The following is a 22,976-nucleotide window of genomic DNA, read 5'->3' as shown; positions in this document are numbered from 1 at the left end:
TTCTATCTATATCTGAAAGATGTCTAGCTTTTAAAAATCGTGTACTCATAATTACAGTATTAACAGCATAGTACCAATATTTCCTACTGGGAAATATGGCTTTTTCATGCATACTATTTTTTAAAACCCAACTCTATATCAAAAGGATAGAAAATGCCAGTTATTCACAAAACAAATAATGGATTCCTTGTTTCCATAATAAACATTTAGGAGAGTTTGTTCCTAATGGAAACTCGTTGTTACTGAATAAAAATCCTCTTAGGGAGGAAAAAAGTACCTACGTATATAATCTACACTGGCAATGCAAATTGCAGAGAAACAGACACCAAAGGATTTGCATTTAATCAAATCTAAAGCAAGTCATTTCAGAAGCATCATTACCGTGTACAGAAGGCTTTCCCATCAGAATCAGGCTGACCCTTCCAGGAGACCAGCCTCCCTTATCAAGGAAAATACGCCATTCACCAGAAATCCTACGCTGTCGTTAAGAAGGAAATTTACCAGAACCAACCAGAATGGAAAGTGGTGAGTTAATATCAATTATTTAAAACTTTTTTAAAGCTTTAATAATCCTAATGTTTATTTTTGACACCACAAATTCATAACATAAAGCAAAGAACAAGAAGAAATATCCCTAACTCTAGCTAGAACATATAAAAGTATAAAAACACAGACCAGAGACCAACTTAGAATGCCTGGTAATATTTTCATAATCCTGTCACATTTAATTACTAATTGTTAGATTCATTTTGGTGTATCGAGTTCATGGGGGTATGTTTTCTGAAAGATGAGTTCTATTGAACATTATTTTTATAAAATGAGAACTTGGATATTAAAGCATTCTTTTCTAGCGTAGCCAAAACTTATGTTAAATGTAGCAAGTTCCTGTAAGCCCTCAATTATGAGGAAAGTACAGGAGAATAATCTGCATTTATATAGAACTTGAAATATCTTCTATTCATGCATCTTGCTTTTAAGATTAAAGATGAAGGACTTTCCACATACACATGGTAAGGAAGAACTGTTATTTTGTGAATTCAAACTACATGTAGATCTTTCCTAGTTTGTTCACTCTGAGGATACAAACGTTAGTATCAACATAGAGTAAATGCTTTCAGGAACAAATCTGAGATTAAAAAGTTAGCATTTTAAATGTTAATAAGTGATGGTAGAAGAAATATTCTTCAAACAGTTTGTAAAGTAGCTTAAAAGAAAAATTAATATTTTTTAAAGCACCACAGCTCCACAAAGTCTGATCTCAAAAGATAGAAAGAGCTATAAGAGCATCTGTCTTCTGAGTATGGAATTGATTATTGACAGAAGTGCTAAGTTTTTGGATCCAGCTCTGAGGCTTAAGAAATGGGAGGGGCATGGTTATTGGGAGGGGCTTGTGGATGCCTATGGTATGAACAAACCAAACTTCTACAAAATCCTAACGTTGTAACTAATTCAGCCCCACTTCTTTAAAAGTTTCAGTCTTTATTTCCAGTGTAAAATTTCCTAAGTAGTGTGCAGTAATTAATATGTTGAACATTTCAAGATTAATTGCTGAGCTTGTCCTTCCTTGTATTCTCCTAGAGACGTCCCATAAAAAAACTAGCATGATATCATCTCCCCCATTCAGAAGTGGAACCACAAATGCTGAGCATCTAGTGGGCATAGATCCAGCACTATATTCCTATGTGGGGATCTGCCTCCTCTTGGGGAGAGCGCTCTGGTCCTCAGCAAGACAGGGTGAGCGGGGCTAAGGAGGGGGTACCCACAGCCCCAAGGCTGGCACTTGAGGCAGACAGTGGGCCAACACACTGTCTGCCTCAAGTGTGCCACAGGCCTGTCCAGGACCTCATTCTCGGCACTTCCCCGACAGGTGGAGAAGTGGCACAAACATGCATGCTGTTCACCAATAATCCATCATTGAGGGTGTTTATTCTGCTCTATCTTAAGTGAGAGTGTGCCTGCATTTCATACCATGAGGGGCTACAATTCAGAGAGACGTCATCCATTATCTTAATTGTACCACCGTCTAAGGACGTAACTCAAAATACGAATTGTTTTCTAAAGTTATGGGATTATTTTGTTTTATTCTTTTTTTGTTTCGAATGGTCTCTTTATTCCCTTAAGTTATGTAACAAGCAACTGCTGAGAGACTCTAAAGAATTTAAAAGCAAGAAAATGTATTCCAGAGACTGACATCAAAAGTAGTAAAGTAAGGTGCTTCAAATGTCATCATAAGTTTTGATATTTCATAACTAAAAACAGTTGAGGAATCTCCTACATTTTAAATAGCCAATTTCAGAATATATGAGTTTGCTTTGATGGAGAAAATGCTTAATTTTCAAAAATAATATTAAAGCATCATTAAATCTACTATGGGCCAAATTCTTCTTCAAAGTGAATAGGAATGAGGAGAGGACGTGACTGAGACAATTTGCCATGTGTACATAGTCACAATACTATGGCACAATTTTTTTTCCCCAAATTCAAAGGATAAGTGGATTCTTATTAATAAATTTGCTTGTGTTTTCTCCCCGGAAACACATGTGCTTGTTTTCTCAACACCTGATCTGAATGCAAGTTTGTATCTGGAGTATTTGAATAAAAACTCTTAAGCATCTCCTGGTTTATGCAGGTGTGGATTCCTTAAATAGACACAGTGCACAAAGGGAAAAACATTTGGAAGTAGGAATACTGGCAAAATTTTTAAACTCTAAATATCACTCCTCTTTAAAAAAGGAGGATAGGGTAGGTTAAAGAACTTTCAGAATTCCCTGAAAGAGGAAACATAATCCAGGTATAGTTTAAAGAATTTTTACTAGGTTCCGTCTCTTAAAGTGTATTTTAATCTGCCTTATGTGCTGTGTAAAATGCATTTGCTTTTTTGTATTTGCTTCAGAGCCTGGTTTATCCCATTGTCCCTATTTTCCAACCACCCATGCTCGTGTGAAGCCCCAGAGAAAGGGTTTTATCCCCACCTCTTATGAAACTGCTCTCTCCCACATTTTAAAGATCACCAGCTTCCCAAACCCTATGATCTTTCTGTGCCTTCATTTTCCTCAAATTCTCTAAGCATTTTATTTACCCCATAGGTATTTACTGAGCACTTACTAGCTGCCAGATACTTGACACCACCCATTATTCCTCTTTCTCCACACTCCCTCTTTCCTTCATTTCCCTGTTGCTACCACTCTGCTGCATCACATACCTACATCTCTGCCTCTCCTCCCCACTTCTGCCCCAACCTTCCCTGACCCTAACTTTCCCTGGGTATCAGAACTATATAGCCTTTTCCCAGGGCTCAGTGCTTGGGTTTCTACTCCATTTTGCTACAAAGTCTTCCTTGGAGAAATTTATTTCCATAGCTCTAGTTATCACAGTTTTAGAGATGTTTCTCAGACATACAGTTCTAACCCTGGTCAAAATTCTCGTCTATCTACAGGATAATTTCACTTGATTAAGCCACCATAACCTCAAAGTCAGCATATTCAAAACTGAATTCTTCTTTCCACATAAAACCAGCCCCCTTCCCTGCCTTCTTGATTTCTCTTCTTAATCACAGTAGTTTTTTTTATTGTGTGTATGTGCTTGTGATCTTTTAAAAGAGATCTTTAAGATTCCTTAATTCTGCTCTTTCCTTGTCATTTCCAGTGTGTCTCGTTAGCCTCCCACTGCTTTACCATTTTCCATCTCTCTGCTTCCTCATCCTCAATCCACCCTAAGATGTGCCCTCAATTAATCTTCCAAAAAAGAAATTCCAAATCTTCCTAAACATGATAAAGTCATAATGCTCCCCTGTTTAAAAAGATTAGTGGATTCTACCACCTACAACATAAAATATAAAATTTTACAGCCTGGTTTTCAAGACATTAACATTTCCATCATTCTCAACCAAAAAAAAAAAAAATGATACTTGCAACAAATATTTACTGAAGGCCTACTAATTACCAGGTGCTGTTCTAGGCATAACAAGCAAAGATCTCCACCCTCATGGAACTTACATTCTAGCGAGGAAAAGGCAGACAATAAACAATAATCTTAATAAAGAAAGTATATAGGACATTATAAAGTGACAAATGCTACATAGAAAAAGTAAAATAGGGCAAAGGGGATTAAGAATGTTTTATGGGAAGGTACAACTTTAAATATGTTCTCATTGAGAAAATGACATTTCAGCCAAATCTTGAAGGAGAGAAGGGCATTTAATCATGTGGATAACTGGAGGAAGAATATCCCAGATAGAGTGGACAGCCAATGCAAAGGTCCTAAGGCAGAGGTGCTGTGGTTGAAGCATTTCAGACACTGGCTGGAGTACAAGAGAGTATTATGAGATGAGATCAGAGGTGTTGTGGAGCAAGATTATGTAGGGCCATCGTGAGTGAGGCAACTGGACTTTCTTTACGAAAGAATCACTTTGGCTGCTGTGTTGAGATAGACTGGGGACGGCAGAAGAGCAGAAGCAAGGAGATCCGTTGGAAGGCTACTCCTAAAGGATGGGTGGGGAAGTATGAGAGAAAAGAGAGCACCCAAGAATGATTCTATAGCTTTGGGACTGGGCAACCAGAAGGATGGAGTTGCCATCGACTGAGATAGGAAGGTTTCAGATATGCAAATATAGAGGGAAGAACATAGTTCAGATTTGAATATGTGGAGTTTGGAATGTCTACTAGACATCCAAGTGAAGATGGACATTCAGGTCTAAAGTCTAGGACCGGTCTGGGCTAGGGATACCTATTTGAACTTCTTCTATATATTGATGGCATTTAAATTCATTAACTCCAATTATCTCAGTTCCTTTCCCTTCCTACACATGCCTTGCTCTTTCCTACCTCTGCTTTTGCTCATGCCATAACTAATGTATACAAGGCCTTTCTCTCTCCTAACCTAGCCACATCTGTCTGAATCCAGCCTGTCTCATCCCTTCCCACAAAATTTTCATCAACAAATCAAAGTATACTCTTCCCCCTCCCCTAATCCTTCACATGTGAATGTCTTATTTCTCTCACTAAACTTATTTTGCATCCCCTGTGGCATATAGCCCCATACTTCGCACTAAAGTCAGTGACAACTGGTACATAAGACTGTTTTATGGCAAAACTTCAGAAGTTTTGATCTGCTTATTTGCCATCTCAAGAACTTTAGCCCTCTATTAGTCACCATGTGGTTATTTGTTAAACTTATTTAGAATAGATATATTTCCTCTAGGCTTTTTGGCATACACATAAAGCATAAATAGATAATTCAGATTGAAATCATCAATTAAAAAGCCCTTTGGGGGAAAAAAAAGCCCTTTGGGAAAAAGTGAAACCAAGACTTCTGCAAACACACAAAGAATCAGGCTTGACCTCTTCAACCTCCACCCTGAACTCCTTCTCAGACCTAAGCCCACACCTACCATCAATCAGCCAGCTAGGAGTGCCTAGGCTAGAGTTGGCCCCAACCTCCACAGGAAACATAAAATCCCTACTCTTATGTATATCTGTGTTTCTCAAACTTCACAGAACATCAGAATCACCTGAAGGGCTTGTTAAAACATGATTGCTGGGCCCACCCCTAAGTTTCTGATTCAATACCTCTGGACCAGGACTTGAGAATCTGCATTTTTAACACATTCCTAGCCAATGCTGTTGCTCCTGGCCCAAGGTTCACACTCTGAGGATCACTGGTGTGTATTCTCACTTGAACTTTTCTATCTGGTTTTGAGTCCTGCGTTATTCTTGAGTCGCTTTCCTACTCCGGGCTGCTGGACGGGCAGTAGAGATGTCTTACTCACTGACCATACCACCGGGCCACCACCCCTCCCCTGCCCTTCTTTATTCCAGGCTCAAAGGTTAAGAGGCAACTTGTGCCCTTGACCCCAACTTCCTGCTTCCTCTTCAAGATCTCCTTCCATCATTTTCTCCCTCTTTCCTAAATCTTCAGTCCCTCTCTCTTACTGTTCGAATATCCTCAAATATCTCCTAACCACAAATTCATTAAATAGATATAAAAACATAAGCAAACCTCTCCTTGATCCTGTAGTCCTCTCCAATTAACATCCAATCTCTTGCTTCCCTTTGTCATTCAAACTTCAAGAAGAAGCAATCTCCCTCCCTGTCTCCACCTCGGTCCTTGATGTTATTACCTGGCTTCTAGCTACCACACACTTCTAAAATTTCTCTTGCTAAGTCAACACCCACCACTGAATTGAAAGGAATGGATGCTTTGCTGTCCTTATCTTCCTGGACAATTCTGCTGTATCTCGTTCTTTTTTCCTTCTTTCTTGAAATCGCTTCCCTCAAATTCTGTGATGCCTTATTTCTGGTTCTTCTCCAACCATTTCCTCTTCATTAGGATTCTTTTTTTCTTCTCTGGCGCAGCTTCAAATGTGGATGTTTCCCAGGCTGCCATCTTTTTAGCCATTTAATCCAGAGCTTCCCAACCAGTGTGTCAGGAAAAAAAATTGTAGGAGTTCCCAAGATACTGATCTTCTCAATCGTTGGGAGTAGATGCATGTGTGCACCATGGTATGACTCTACTTTTCAAACACTCCAAGAGAGTTCATTTTCTTTCCTGGTTTCATTACCATCAACATTTTGATGGCTCTAAAACTTATGTATCCAGACCAATTCCATGGTGGAAGCCTGAGAATCACGCTTGAATCTTCCCTCTCCTTTCCCTCCTACATCTAAATAATTTCCAGGTCTGTCCTCTCCTTGCCCTCCTATCAACCACAACTCCGACCCCAGAATCCTCCAGACTGTTCTCCCTGTGTCTTTGTGATTCTTAATTCTAAATCCACTCTTCACACAGCTGCTAGGAAAGTCTCTCTAAAATGCAAATCTAACCACACTACTCCCATGCTTAGAAGCCTCCAATGGCTCACTGCCGACAGGATGAAGTCCAAACTCCTTTGTCCACAAGAAACTTCATGACTGAGCCCCGTTCATTTCCTTTCTCCAGCCTCAGTTTCTCCCTCCTTCTGTTCTTGCCTCCAGGCTGCCCTCTATACCTGGAATGTTCTTGCCCCTTTACCATCTTGCCTCCCCTGTCACCTTGCCTTCCTTAACTCCCTTCCCACTCTCAAGAGAAACTGACACATTCTGTGTTTTTCTGAGTATTCTGTTCAGGCATATTTCTGTTGTACTTAGCATATTTGCATTATAATTATTTTAAAATATTTCTCTCCTCCCACTAGATGGCTCGTTCTTTTGTATTCCCAGCTCCGACACAACGCCTGACACATAAAAAGTACTCAATAAATTATTGATGAATAAATGTAGCCTTAAGCTTTTCCCAAAAATAAGGTATCACACACAATTCTAAGAGCAACACTTAGATTCCTTTAGGACAAACATAAGATCATTAAGCTTGAAATCTGAGGTTGATTTCAAAAGAGATTAAATTAAAACATATATAGACGAATCCTGTCAAAAGAATACCCAAAGGATCAGTCAAATAACTTTGTTTTGCTGAAATCAGGTTGCATGTTGCTTTTTTTGAGTTGAATAATAAATTGTCTTGGAAACTAGGTTTGTTTGTTTTTTCTCTTCTTCATTTTGCACAGGCATTTTGTATTCAACGTGGTACTTTTCACAACATTTTCATATGCCTCTCTTATAAAACTCTGCAGTCAGGTTCAGAGAAACTATTATACCCATTTTACAGATGAAAAAACAGAGCTGAAAAATTGTGATTTTCCCAAGTCAATAGCTAATACATGGTCAGCAAGCACTGACTGCCAGGCCAGTAGCCTCTTTCATCCAATGCACCACTATACCCCTCGTTTTGGTTTGGGTTTCTTCCTTTCTTCCTTCCTTTTATTCTTTTTGTAATGAGATTTGACTTATAAGTCAGTCCTAGACTATCTATAAAATCAGCCAGATTAGAGAAGATTCTTTTGGTCCTATGCCTGATACATTTACATTAGAATATTCTGCCATACACACTGATGCTGAGTTCTATGCCAGCTGAGATTGCTGGTAAGCCAGCAACAGCTCAATTAAAATTAATTGAAACCACCCAACCTACTATAGAACAACAAGTTCAGAGTTAGAAAACATCTTATAATCCCTCTAGTTCAACTGCTCATTCAGTGCTTAAATGCTTTCTATAATAGTCCAAACAAAAGGTGTTTCTGTCACTGCCTGACCATTCTCAGTGACAACAAATTCACTACCCCTAGAAGCAGTGTTGCCAATTTCAGAACCTTGGGGAAATATTTTTCTCTATAGTCTGTTATTTTTCTGTAATTTCCTTATGGTAAAAAGAGCAGATTTTATGGTTATTAGAGCTGCAATCTGACCTAAATCTGGATCCTAGCTCAGTTGCGTATTAGCGGCTATGAGACCCTGACAAATAACTTAGGCCCAGACCTCAGTTTCTTCATCTGTAAAATGGATCAAAAGAAATAATACATGTAAGTTACCAAGCATTATAATGTCTTCAGCACGTGATGTAGTAAGTGCTCAGTAAATATCTGTTAAAGGGAGGAATGACTATTCCCTTATCCTTAGCCTTGTGTTGATATTTAACTTCAAAAATTAAAAACATATTAAGTATTAATGCAGTGAATAGATAACAAATAACTTCCTTGTTTAGAACATTATCTTCTTAAAACAGTCCAGTTGACCTGTTCACCCCCATCAACGTAGAGAAATATGCTGCAGCAAGGATACCGTCACTCTGTAACCTGAATCACGCAAAGCCAACTTTTGCATCATGTCCTAAGCATTACTTCAAGTTGCATTCAATCCTTATCTTACAGTTAAAGCATAAACCGTAAATCTTTCAGGACTAAATATTGGCAAGTCAAGAGTACAAAAAAGATGACACTTTGAGGAGCTGTTGTGTAAAGGGTGGAATAATGTTTCTTTCACTTAAGCAAAGCTTGGATCAGTTTCTATCAAGGACCAGGAGATAGGACTTAATACCCTCTGTTGTAGCCGCTTCAAATTCAAGTCTATCATTCTAATGAGAAAACAGCATCACAATATTAGCCCTTGAATACATCGCTGGAGAGGTTAACCTAATTATGCCATCCGCATTTGATTGTCCTATTCCATTTGCTTAAGTCCCAGGAGACTACAGCAAACGGGTGTATCAAGGCGTGAGAGTGAAGCACACAGTCAAAGATCTACTGGCTGAAAAACGGTCCAAGCAGACAAGTAGCTCAAGATTTAATGTAAGTCTCAGTTAAACACATTCTGAAGTCTCTGGGGGCTTAAGTCCCCTATTAAGGTTAGTTATCTCGCCTCTCCCTTTATCTTCACACCAGTCTCCTCACCTCTTGAGTCTGATATTCTCCACAGCAAAGCTACCCTTACTGGCACACGCTACCTAATTACTATCATTAACATCACGGCGCATCTGTCAATCTACGAGCAAGGGTCCCAAGAGCTCTGTGAACTTATTGGCTGGCTGCTTCAGCTAGTGGATATGGAAGGATGATGTGTCCTGACTTTTCATTTCCCCCGGTCATGAGCTAACAAAGGCTCAGCTGGTGGGATTGATGCTGACCTTCATCCTCATGTTATTCTAAATCTGATGGAGACAACTCACAAACATCTTCTCTGTCACATGCCAGGTTTAAAACTCCTAGTGGAAGTTGTCTTAAGGCTAAAATCTCAATCTGCTATCCTTGTCTTCATAAATAGCTCTGCTCTGTACCTAAAATGTTTAAGTAGCTTCATCCAAATCTCCAAAAATGATTCTTAAATGGAAATAGCAGTTGGCTATCAAGCTGGGCATATAATCACTCACCTTATTAGGTAAAATACAACAACATGAATGTCAAGCATCTGTCGGGCATTGCTGGGCTCAGGACATGAGAGCAGATGACCAGGAGTAAAGGAGCTGGTATGCAGTGGGAACTGCTCCTTCCAGTGTGTTCTGCCCAGAGCATCAGCACCTTGTTCAACCCTTCTCCAAAGTCAAACTTCCGGGACATGTTTCAAGTGAACCAACTCCAGATTCAATTTCCTCCCATCCAAGAACAACCTTTATTTGCACATTTTTTTGGCCTCTCTTTCTTTTAAACCACTTCATCTCTTCTAGTTCAACAGGTGGAGCTTAGTTGATAAAGAGAAATCTGAATAATTGGCTCCTTGTCTGCTCTTAGTGCCCTGTTTCTCCTAGTGCGTCTTCAGAATCATCTAGGATGTGAGTTAAAAACATCCATGTGAATCTAGTCGAGAGACAGAGAGAGAGAGAGGAAAAAGAGAGAGAGGCAGAGAGAATTCAGAGTCTGCTCTGAGTGAACCACAGCTGCGTGGATGTAACGTGGATTGCTTGGCCACTACTACAGCTAGAATTGTGATACTTGCACAAGTTCCAGGAGTACTGTCAGTTGGGAAGACAAGAGTCACAATGAGGATACTGTCATAGTAAAGGAGCAGATAGTGTATCTGCCAGTGTGGGTGAAGCTATAGCTCCCTCCACAGCAATGTCATCAATACACACCTGCGATGATAAAGCACTGCACCAGATAAAATTACACGACAAGTCAAAGAGGCACCTATCCACCTAATGGTGGATGTAAATATATTTTTTATTAAAAAATTGCGTAACATGATTTCTTACTTAAGCTCTGTGACTACCAAAGAGTATGTTTTCTCTATTTCTGATGCTTTTGCTTTTTAAAAGATATAACAATATAAACACAATAATATTATTTTATGTAATTTTAAAATGCAGATTCCTGGTGCCTGTTCCATGTCTACTAACATAGAGTTATTGGGCTGGGGCCAGGGAGTGGTCATTTCTAACAAGCTCCTTGGGTGATTTCTTTGCACATCACAATATAAGAACTTTACCACACAGCAAAGAGCAACTGTCAAAATCCCACACATAGCCAAGGTTCTTATCTCTACCCAGATAAGAAGTTGCTGAGCTATTGCTGCTGGCCCAGTGACACTGCAAATGTTATACAAAAGTGGGCACAGGAAACATGTGATACATGTCTGTCATTAAACATCAAATAACCTGGTGGAAAGAGAAATATTTATACATTTAAAAAAATACCAGCCCATATAACCAAGCACTACACTGAATGCTGAAGACAGAAGACCAAGCAGCATAGCCATGTCTTATGAAGGTTGGGATACTATTTACATAAGCACAGTTGAAAATGCACTTCCTGTGTGTTATCTCATTTGACAGACACACGACTCCTGTGAGATTGATATTGACATGGTTTTCCATTTTACAGATGAAAAATTTGAGAACAAAGAAGGGAAGGGATTGTTTGCAGGGTGCAGTTAGCAAGTGACAGGTCTTCTGACTCCCAATTCCATATCCCTTTTAAAGGGAAAGATCAGTGAAGGCTGGAGTAGAATCATCTCTGGTTCATGCTGTCTTCCTCTGTTTGGGCTGTCATCACGATATACCACAGACAAGGTGCCTTATAAACAGCAAACGTTTATTTCTCACGGTTATGGAGGCTGGATGTCCAAGTTCAGGTTTCCAGCACAGTCAGGTTCTGAGGAAGGCCTTTTTCCTGGTTGCATTCGCTACATTGTGTCCTGACATGGTGGAAGGGTGTAGGGAGCTCTCTAGAGCCCTTTTATAAAGGCAGTAATCCCATGCATGAGGGCTCCACCCTCATGACCCAATTGCCTCCCAAAGGCCCCACCTCCTAATACAATCACACGGGGCCTTAGGATTTCAGTGTGAATTTTGGGAGGCCACAAACATTCAGACCACAGCACTTGCAAACAAAGGAAATCAAAGCATACAAAAATATATCATATAGAAAGACTGGAAAGGTGCAAACCAGCTCTGACTATGGTTGTTCTTCTCAGGCATCAGGTACACAGCCAGTATGAACTCAGCACTAACTTCCTGTTCTCATATATTAGTGTCTCACTGCTAGTATCTTACTTTTGTCCTCACTTCAAAGACCTTTTAATTTAGGTAATTAAATGCTAAATTAAATTAAAACTATTAAATTAAATAGCCCCAGTACTTGGCTATTCGGACTTTAGGTATCTCCATGAATTGATTTTACCATCTACTTGCCCATGTTTCATCTCAACCACTATTCTAGAACATCTGTACATCGTAAGAAAGATATCATGTTAATTAATCACTGACTCTCAAGGACTTTTTCTGTCCCTGTGGCAAATGCAACTCAGTGAGAAGGAATCATGGAGAATCACGTTACTGGCAGCACTTACAGGGCTCTGATGGCATGAGTAATACTGACACTCCCTCCTCTTCTCCATCCCAGTTCACTAGGGGACAATGAGTCTGATGTCTTGGGTAAGTTCAGATAGGAAAGCCATCCTTAGACGTGTTCAAAATCTGCTACAGATAACCTGGGTAATGACCAGTCCAAGGATACCTTGAGAATATCAGAGGCACCATCATACTGTGTTACCATATATATTGCCCTAGGCCAAAAAACAGACCCCCAAAAGATCCTACATCAGATCCTTGGAACATGTAAAAGTTGGCTTAAATGGCAAAATATGTGATTTAGTTACGGATCTTCGGTGGAAGCACTTACCATGGATAAGATGATCCCTAAATGCAATCACGTGTACTCACATAAGAGGGAGTTTTGAGAGACACACCAAAGAGGAAGAGGCCACGTGATCAGGGAGGCAGCACTGGAGCCATGTGATCACATGTCAAGGAGGGCAGCCACCAGAGCTGGAAGAGGCGGAGTGGACGGCCTCACTGACACCTTGATTGGGACTTCTGTGGAGAGCTAGGAAAGAATAAATGCTGGTCTTTTTAAGCCATCCAGGTGGTGGTAATTTGTTCCAGCAGCCCTAGGAAACTAATATACAGATATTACATCCCAAGATAAGTACTGTCTAGGAAGTGTCTATTTGATGCCCAAACTGCTGCTCTGCCCTTTGTGACAGCGCTTAGGTAAGTTTACACGAGTTATGTGGACCCATCTTTACCACAATTTCTTCATGCACAGCTGTTTTCTATACCATGAAGAGTTTTTCATATTTTTGCAGTATGAATCAAAGGTGGGGGGGGTGGTAATCCCTTGCATCAAAAGAGACTTTCACCAAAGACTGGACTTAAAGCCACTTCAGTGCGTTTTACCCATGACCCTGTGGTTTCACAACTATTTTCATGAATATCTGTTTTTAAGTAATTGTTTCCTCTTTCTTTTTCAAATTTTTCTGGGTTATTCTTTACTATACTATCGACCAGATTATTTAAAATATGAACCACTCACCAACATTGAGTACCAAAAGATATATATTTAGACTTTTGAGGTAAGTTTATGTTGCTTTGTTTTCAATTACACTATCTCAATGACATTCCATAAAAATCAATCATTGAAAATTTTTAATAATATCACATTTGGTGAACTCTCAGTTATCCATAGTAAAATTAAAAAGAAGAGGCAGTAAGCCTAATAGCCACAATTTTTCATTTTGTTTTGAAATTCAATGAACAATTTGTAGGCTATTGAACTTTCTAACCAAATTTTTCTCAAGCTATCATAAAAATTCATTTAAAATCATTAAATATGCAACAGCTGCATGAGGAGAAAAAATTCTAAAGTTGCTGAGTAGGAAATGGAGCTCAGTTTGGAGTTAAAATTGAGTAGTGGAATGGGGGAGTACAGTGTAATTTGGGGAGAATTCATGGGCTTGGTAATTGGGGTCTAATGTTTAATCTATTTTATTGGTTTATGGACACTCTAATAACTGTTCTCTTCTGTTCATTCATCAGAATGCTCTAGTGAGGAACAATAAGGAAATAGACATGAAAGTGCTTTTAAGTTAATATTCTACATAAACATGAGGGGAAACAAGTGACGATTTCTGGTTGTTTTTAGAAGATCTGAACTGAGGGCAAGGTTGAGGAGCAATATTCCAAGTTGGAAATATATTTGGTTTATATCAGCCTTGAATTGTACATCATATGCATACACAGCCTGAAATCTAACTATTTCCACTCGGCATGATTCTCTCTATACTCTTTATGGCCGTACTCTCAGCGAGGTACCTCAGTTAATCATCTTTCCTAATTATTTTTGGAAGTAAAACATTGTAAACACAGAAAGAAGCGTGACAGTAGTACATACTGATGGAAAACACTGGGAGAACAGAAGGTGAATGGAGGCCACAGAGTGCGTTTATGGCACAGATTACTTGGAAGTGTTTGATCTTCCCTGTGAGGTCAGTGAACTCTAACTGTAGAACAGATGCGCATTGCACAGCTGCATCGGCAACGACTGTCTGTCTTTCCATCGGGGCTGCTAGTTAGAGATTTGTTTTGCTCTGTATCCAGCTGCTGTTTTGTGGCACCAGTCACATGCACATTTCAGTTACCACCAAGTGTAAACATGATGTCCATATCTGTGATTTGCATTTGGATTTCTCATGAAGTATTAAAAAATGAAAATAGGCCATTGGAAACTCTATATTATAGCATCTCAGAGTTTCTTTGGTTTCCTTTAAACTTTGGAAAACACATCTGAAGCTTCTTTTCTGCACCAAAAGGGAAATCATGTCCTCCTCTGTTTGAACCCCCTCCTCCTGGCTATCAGTGGTCTCTGGCAATTCCTTTCTTCTCTCTGGGCTTTTATTGGCCCATGCCTTTAAAAGTAGAGTTTGGTCCCTACCATTTCAGTATTCAATTTTAATACTCAAACTTTAAAGAGTTTATCCCATCCCCTTATCCTCTTTATTATTCATGTTTCAAATGCTCCCATCTCGCTGTTTATGATTTGAAATAGATCTGAATCTCTGAGAATTAGCTCGTATTCAAGTGGCTGCATCCTTTAGCTGAAGCTTCAGATCACTCTGTCATCTGGGAACCCTCAGTGCTTAGGTTCACAGAGGCTTCTCATCTCAGACCCAGGCAACATAGCATGATGAAGAGTTTGGGCTCTGGAGCCAGATGACCTGAAATCAAATCCCAGTTCTGCCACTTGCCAACTTGACCATAAAGGTACTTTAATCTTGGTGTCAAAGGAAGATAATAATATCTGTCTCACAAGGTTATAGTAAGGGTTAGATTTAATATGTGTCAAGGGCTTTGCACGTGGTATGTGTTCAATCTGTGCTAGTGCTATTAAATACTGCATCCGTGGAACGTCAGAATTTAAGTGATGTAGGATATTCACTGAGCTGAAGAAATGTACAGTCCAGCTGTGGGAGAAAGTACTATACTGGAATTAATTACATATGAAATAAGTGATTAAAAATTAAAAGATGCCTTTGGTTTCCAAGTGCCAAACACATAATAGTGACCATCACTGAACACAGTGGAGGTTGAAAAGGGGGCGAGCAAGGCGTGGACAGGGTAGATGGAGGAAGACTTCTTGAAAGAGGGTGAGCCTTTAGCTAAGCTTGGAAGGAAGAAAATAACTCAGATAAGCAGTGAAGAGGTGTAGAGTCCAAACAGAACACGAGGAGGGGGCGACAGTCCAGAGGGAGAGGAGAGACTGTGATATGCAGTGGGTGGACCCACTCGGTCTATAGGGTGGAGAAGTGAAGAGAAAGTCAGGAGGCCTGCCCTGGTACATGAACTTTTTGAAAGTTCTAGTCTTGCCTGCTGAGGTCTCCCAGACACCCCCTCCATGCCCAGAGCCTCCAGCATATTTATCTGCTAAAATACTTATTACATTGCATTATAACTGCTTGTTTTCTTAAATCACTCCGCCAGCTGGCTAATGTCTAGCTATAACCATTTGCTCCTTTTGGAGCCTCCAGCCCAGGAGGAATGGCAGTGGGGTAGAACGGTGAAGAGCTTGTATTTTGGAGTCTGGCAGACTGAGGCTCTGACTCTGTTGTGTGAAGGTGATTGAAGTTCTTTGGGCTCTGTGTAATTCTATGTAAATGGAGAGAGTGATACCCACCGCAGACATGTCATGAAAATTAAATTAGGTAAGGTACAACAAGCCTCTGGTACAGCTGGTACATGGCACATGGCATGTTGTAAGTGCTCAGTAAATGGCAGTTTTTATGGTTTTGCTGGTACCTGGAGTGTGGTAGCATTTGATAAATGTTCCTTATCGCGCAAGTGTGCTGCTCAAAGGCAGACACCCACAGGTGGTGGTGAGCTCTGAACAGCAGCCTTGGGAATTAGACACTTTGTCTTCATTACTAAAAATTCTAATAGAGTATAAATAAATTGACCACTAGAAAGGCCACTGGGTAACTTTTGTAGATTTGAAAAATCCATTCACTATGAGCGAATGAAACAACAAAATAGTGGAAGCGAGAGTTAGCAAACTTGTTTTTATTCTGACTCAGCTAGTGAAGCTCCACCTTGGTGCATTTCATTAAGATAGATTCACCTACTCCCATCCTGCAGTCCTAAGTATTCAAAGACATAGCCAGTCTTGAGCAAGAAACCAAATATTATACTTACCCACCGTGAATGACTGTTTTATGAAAACACCAACTTCAAAAGGCAGGAAGAAGGAAATAAAAGTCTTAACATTTTGATCAGGATTTGCTATCAATTTACTGACCTAACAAGTTACTTTTTTAAGCTTACATTTCCTCAATTACAAAGGATCATATAATCGTATGAATGGTACAGGTGGGAAGGGACCAGCACTCACTGTGTTTTTGATATGTCCCCTTCTCCCCCACTGGGTACAGTCGTTTATCTTTCTGCTTTGCTAGATTTTCCTGACCCCAGAGCATGTTCTACCCTATCTTCGACCCAAGGGATCTCCCCAAAGCCAAGCTGTACCCCTTCTTTATTCTGAAAAAGATAAATCTCCCTTCCTCTAGTTCCACTAGAGTTTTGCAAATTGAGTTTGCAAGGGAAATAGGCAACAGAAAAATCACATAAAGCACCAGAACAATTACGTGGAGTGGAAATGTTCTCCACTAACTTCCGTATCTGGTCAAAGATTGGCATGGGGAGGACAGCTGAGGTGATTTGGGGGGGCTGAGTTCCTTTCCATCACTTCAATTCTCTCTGGAGTAAATAAGAATTCTTAATAATAATAGCTACCGTGCACTGCTGGGCTCCGAAATAGAAACTTTACAAATATTTTCATTTATCCATTTTAAAGTAAATTTCACTTATCAACAAGGAGCACAATAGCCTTAAGAGGGTGACACTCACCTAGTTTTCAGATGAAGAAACTAAGAATGACGTAGGAATCAGTGGAGTTTAGATTTGGACCTAGGTCCTGACTTTACCCAACATCGTATTGCCTTCTTAAGTCTACATTTCTGGTCCAAGGAATGACTTTCTTAGGAATAACCACTTTGCTCAGGTCCTCTGCTCAGTTCGGAGCTCACTCTCCACCCTCCACACATTCTGTCGGCCCCATTGTGACTTCACTCCCTCTCAACCACTAGTCTGTCTCCCTGCCCATCCCTGCAGTGATTCCACAGACTGCTCAGATGATGCCCCACCCAGCCGACACCAGAGCCAGGACCTTCCTCTCCTCTGATATCCAGGTGTCTTACAAGAAACTGGACACTGAAGTTCTTAGTTTCCATCCAGAACCTATGTCTAGCTCTTCCAGAACCTACCTGCTTCCAGAGTGTAGTTCATCTCTGCCATTTCCCACCACTCCTGGACCCTTGCTCTCTTGGGCTCTGCAGGCCACCTGGCCATCACTCTAAAAGAGGAAACCATTTCTGGAGCCAGAGTCCAAGCACAACACACTGACCTCACAGAAGCCTCTCTGCTATGCTCCTTGAGCTCTCTCGGACCTTCCTCAGCCAACCCATTTCACTCTGACCTCTCCTTGCCTGAAGCTTACTGCCCTGCTCTGCCTGCTGCCGAAGCGTGATTTCTTTTCTGAAAGTTGCTGACCTGACCTGAGAGGCTGGTATCACATGGCTCACTCCTGGGACAGGACATAATACACCACGTCTCCCACTCAAGGAGGAGAAGACCCTCTCAGCTCCCTTATGAAGTCTGGAAAAGATCCCCGAGCCCAGGGAAATGCAGAGGTAACCAGCTCCGTTGACTCTGGTGATCCACCTATTAGATGCTCTCCCAACCTACGTGGTGTCCAGCACTATCGCACAGCTGCACGTGCTACAGAATCACATGCATACTCTAAATAAATACAATAGCCACTAAGGAAAGGGGAGGGCAATTTCCTTCTGCTCTTACCTTCTTATGAACACAAAGAAAAAGATAGGGAAGGAGAGACCACCAACAGTCTCATTTCCTGGGTAGTTTTTAGGAATCCATACTAAATGTCGTGGTCCAAGTGCAGGTTGGAAAAGAATTTCCGGACACAAGGCAGAATGTAAGGGGGATAGAGTTTATTACAGAAGGGACTCTGTAAAGGCAGCGGGACGACTTCCTGGGAGAGCCGACCCTCTTGTGGGCTCGCAGTCAGCTTTTATAATAACCCCCAAGACAAAGAAAATTCCTGCAGGAAAATGGCATTAATCGATTGGTCAGTGCACCATAAGGCAAAGGGTGTCGTTAGGTGATAGGCCAGGATCCTATATGTTGAATACCTTTCCTAACATGGGGTAGTGCTCTGGAATTGTGTTTTATGGCCATTAATTAAGCCCAAATTGTGACTTTGGTATAGGGCGCCATGCTAAAGATAGATGAAAGCCTTTACTAAAATCAAAATCTAATTTTAATCAAGATATAATCCCCAAAGCCTCCTAAAACTTGGACTGTTTCTATATTGTGCTACCTCTCTCTGATATTCTAATGGTGGCACTAAACAACAATGGAAAGGTTAAAAGAAAGAAAGAGGCCCACAAAAATAAATAAGCCCACAGACTGATTATCCGTGCTTTAAATTTAGGCAGTTGGCTATACATAAATTCAAAGAAGAAATCACAGCCATTGCAGCCCTCACCATACTTGTCAAGTCTAAGAGCAGAGCACATGTACGTTCTGAGGACTCCATGGTCAGGGGCATCCCAAGCTCTGAAGACTTGTAAACGCAAATTATCTGTACCACTGCTATTGCAAGAAATCCTCATGCTCTTCTATTATTTCTACATATTTACCATAAAAGTTATTTTTCGTCTCTTCAACTCTCATAAATGAACCCATCCTACCATGTTTTCTGACTTTAGTAAGAATTTCATGCTTGCCTGGGCACAGCAAACAGTCATCAGATGGCCCGATGTGTATCTTTCTGCTTTGCTAATGTTTTGCTTTTCTTTTTTTTCCTTTTTTTCCTTTTTTATATTTTGGAAGCACCTGTTCTCTTTGTGTTTGATTATTGAATTCTTAGGGGAACTATAATTTTTCCTTAAGGAGTACATCTCGCTTGCCCTGGCTACTTTTTTCTGAATTGCCAGCAGAAGGATCCATTCATTTGTCATGTCTGCACAGTGCTTGATAAAGGGAATCAGTGTCTACCCTGGGGGGGTCCCCCCACACCTTTCACTCACTCTCATAGCACAGTGCTTTGCATATCGCTTGATAATGTTGCCAACTAACCCCCTTCCGGAGCCCAGAAAGAATTAAAAAAGGAAAAAAAAAAATTTCTGATCAGGCAATGCCTTGTAAACTCAAAATGCCAGTGTTTGAATACAGAAGTACGTATTATATCCCTGGCATTCATTTGAATGAATGTTTTATCTAAAGCTTTCAAAATGGCCCATTGTCTGACTTTAATTAGCCCATGGTCCTGCCTGTTTGGAGAACTGAACCACATGTCCAGGGCTGTCTGTATTCTCTACCCAACCACCTGCTCCTTCACAATTACAGAAATTTTAAAAAATAATAATAATAAAGGCAAACCTTTTGCAAGCACCTTATTTTTTCAGCTGTCTTATTGATTCTATAGGTTTTTTTTTTTTCAATGTCATGAAATTTTAAATATTTCCTGGTGGTGAATCCTTTCGCACAGCTTGTAAAAACAGTCTGGTTTTGCAGTGAAACAGCAAGTCCATCTGGCAAAGCTGAAGTTCTGCAGATTCTGTTCTGGCCAAAGTATACAGGACCATTTATTAATGTGCTTCCCAGTAGCTCCTGTTGTTCTAACTTAGCTACATAAATACAAATAGCATTCCAAAGGCACACCAAGACCCAGGGCTAAAAAAAAAATGTGTTTCATTTTGTAACTCAGGCAACAGAAATCACTTTCTCACAAGAGGCAGCCTGGACATAATTTTGTGCCAAGCAGGAGAGTTTTAACAGTAAAATTTCAAGAAACTGTCAGAAATCTGGAATTCTGTAACAGTGTTACTTTCCAAAGGGCATAATATAGTTCATATAGCAGAAATGTAAGACACTTGGAACCACCGTTTTTTTTAAAAATTTGAGATTAACAATAAAGATATAAGACCTTAATTCTATTTTTTAATTTTTAACTGGTTGTTTCATTACAAAAGTAATATATGGTAAAATTTCAAACATAATAAAACAATATAAAATAAAAAATAGAAGTCTACTGACCTTCCCTGCCTACCAATCCCCTCATTCTACTTCCCAGGCTCACCATGCTGAGTTTTATGTGCAATCTTCCAGAATTTCTCAAAGACATTTTATTAGAAAGGAATTAAGTTGTTGCACCAACAAGTGAATGAATATCAAAATCTATCTTAGATATTTACATGTGCTATTACAAAAATGCATAAAATAATGTTCTCATGGTGAATTCCCATCCCCCAAGAGAGAATTTAAACAGGTATTTTTTAGTCTTCATTTTACCTCTATATATTTGAAGGCATTAAGCAAAGCACTTCATCCTTTCATGCATCGATCTTATGTCAATACATAGTCCCCACTCTCACCTGAAGTGGTGATATTGAAAACAAGGTGCACAAAACTCTTTCTTTATGAGATAAATCCCCTATAATCTAGACTTTATAGATGCAAGGTAAGTGTTTTTAAAGATATATGTTTCAATATTCATTCCTCACAAATTCTTATAGGCTTTAGAATTGGACCTATACAATGCTCTATTAAATCACTTAAGGACGTAGGGCTTTTTCTTCTGTAAATAGGGCAGTATGAGTGAGACGTGCCAGGCCCCTCTTTACACACGGGTATCAGCCGGGAGGTTGGCAATAAAGAAGAAAAGAGAGAAAGAGCCCTGGGAATTAGTACAACTGGGACAGGTGGCCAGCAGCCCTTAGCACCCACAGAGCGAGTATCAGCTCTCGCCAGGCTCCAACACAAAGCCAGACACAGGTGGATATGAATGGCACCTGCTGGCCTCCCGAAACGCCTCCCTACCAAGAGCCCATCAGACCTGCATCACTGGATCTGTTCAGCTGCAATAGCCCATACACCCCATCAACCATTTCTGACTCATCATTTTCAGCCTCAGATTAAATTTCCTAGAATGCCACTTTCAGCACATATACACTGCTACGAACCATCTCAAGACCACTGCCTGCTACCAGACAAAGCCCAAGCTCCTCAGCCTGGCACAAAAAAAGCTTTTCATCACCTGGCTCCTGCTCCCTCCTCCAGCTTCTCTCCAGCTTCCCTGTCTGCGCACTTCCGGCACACATCTCCCTGTCTCTGACATGCTGTCCACACGTTTGAGCCTTTGCTTTGCTCCCCGACAACAAGGCCTCTTATCCCATCTGCTTATTGATTTCCTTTCATCCTTCAAAATGAGATTCATAATCACCTACAGTATTATGTGTTCAGTCGCCTTCCTCAAGAGAGCAACTTACCTCCACCCCTACCCTCATCCTAACCCCAACCACTACCTGCTACCTGCATTAAATCATGGTTAGAGTAGAGCTAGCAGAATCCAGCCACTCACTAGCTTTGTGACCTTGGCAAGTCCTTATACTGTCTATTAGTTTCCAATCTGTAATCTAAAGATAATAACTTACTATGGTCTGTTTCACTGGTTAATGGCAAGGCTTTAATGAGATAATTCAGGTGAATCATTTAGCATAATTGCAGAGTACATAAAGTACACAAACATTAGTTAGTTGTTACCAAAAATGATGAAACACATACTAATATATGCAAAGTGCCTGACACAGAGTCTGGCATGAAGTAGGTGTTCAAAAAATGCTAGTGCTCTCAACCCTTATTTTTATTATTGCACCCATTACATATATATTGCTGCAACCACCTTCATTATGAAACTGTGAACTCCCTAAGAATAGAATCCATGTTTTATTCCTCTTTGTATTTCTGGAAATTACCATAATCCTGATGCATAGTAGGCACACAATTTATTTTTTTAAAGATTTCTTGATGTGGACCATTTTTAAAGCCTTTACTGAATTTGTTACAATATTGCTTCTGTTTTATGTTTTGGTTTTTTGGCCAGGAGACATGTGGGATCTTAGCTCCCTGACTAGGGATCAAACCCACAGCCCCTGCATTGAAAGGTGAAGTCTTAACCACTGGAGTGCCAGGGAAGTCCCCACAATATACTTTTATTTATCAATTAAGTGAAACATCTGCTCCAGACAAACCAACTTGCTTGTTATTCCTTGAAGAAGAGCTATGTTTTTCCACCTCTGTGCTTGGTTCACGAAATTCCTTGCACCTGGGAGTTTCCTTTCTCCTATGCATCCTCTCATCTTTCAGTGCCAAATTCAAATCCTCAGCACATTGATTTGCCTCTTTTCTCACTTCCAGAGTATGTCGAGCATGGACCAGGCACCTGAAAACTAGGTACATACTGTTCTGTACCATGAGATACTTTTTCCTGGGTATATCTCTATCGGTCACTTATTGCTGCACAAGAGCCCACCTGAAGCTGAGTCATTTATAATATTCATTTATTATTTCTCACAATTCTGCGGGTTGGCTGTGTACTTCTGTGCTCTCACGCAGTTACATTCAGCCGAGGTTCAGCCATGCCAGAAAGTCCAAGATGGCTCCTTCCGTGTCCGGTTGGTGCTAGCTGTGCGCAGGAATGCCTGGGTTTGCTTCCATTCACTCACTCACCCTCCAGGAAGCTAGACTGACTTTTTTAAGAGGAAATCATAAGGCTGCAGTTCAAGCAAGCAAAAGTGAAAGCAGCAAATCCTCTTGAAGTCTAGACTCTGAAACTCACACATCACTTCTGCTACATTTTATTAGCCAAAGCAAGTCACAAAACCATCTCAGATTCAAGGGGTAGAGGGATAGACTCTGCTTAT

General features: G+C 40.3%; 1 protein-coding gene across 1 annotated transcript in view; it reads left to right on the top strand.

Moving 5' to 3' along the window:
• The first annotated feature begins 515 nt into the window (after positions 1 to 515).
• The window catches only part of POU2AF2 (POU class 2 homeobox associating factor 2), a 34,309-nt gene continuing 11,848 nt past the window's right edge, over positions 516 to 22,976 (top strand). The window contains exons 1-2 of the mRNA XM_057748077.1: positions 516 to 525; positions 9,048 to 9,157. Of these exons, the coding sequence (XP_057604060.1) occupies positions 516 to 525; positions 9,048 to 9,157 (120 nt within the window). The remainder of the gene's footprint in view (positions 526 to 9,047; positions 9,158 to 22,976) is intronic.

Source organism: Hippopotamus amphibius, chromosome 9 (genome assembly GCF_030028045.1).
Source record: "Hippopotamus amphibius kiboko isolate mHipAmp2 chromosome 9, mHipAmp2.hap2, whole genome shotgun sequence".
NCBI classification, from domain to species: domain Eukaryota; kingdom Metazoa; phylum Chordata; class Mammalia; order Artiodactyla; family Hippopotamidae; genus Hippopotamus; species Hippopotamus amphibius.
Note: the sequence above shows the minus strand (reverse complement) of the source record. Positions and strands in the feature narration are given on the sequence as shown.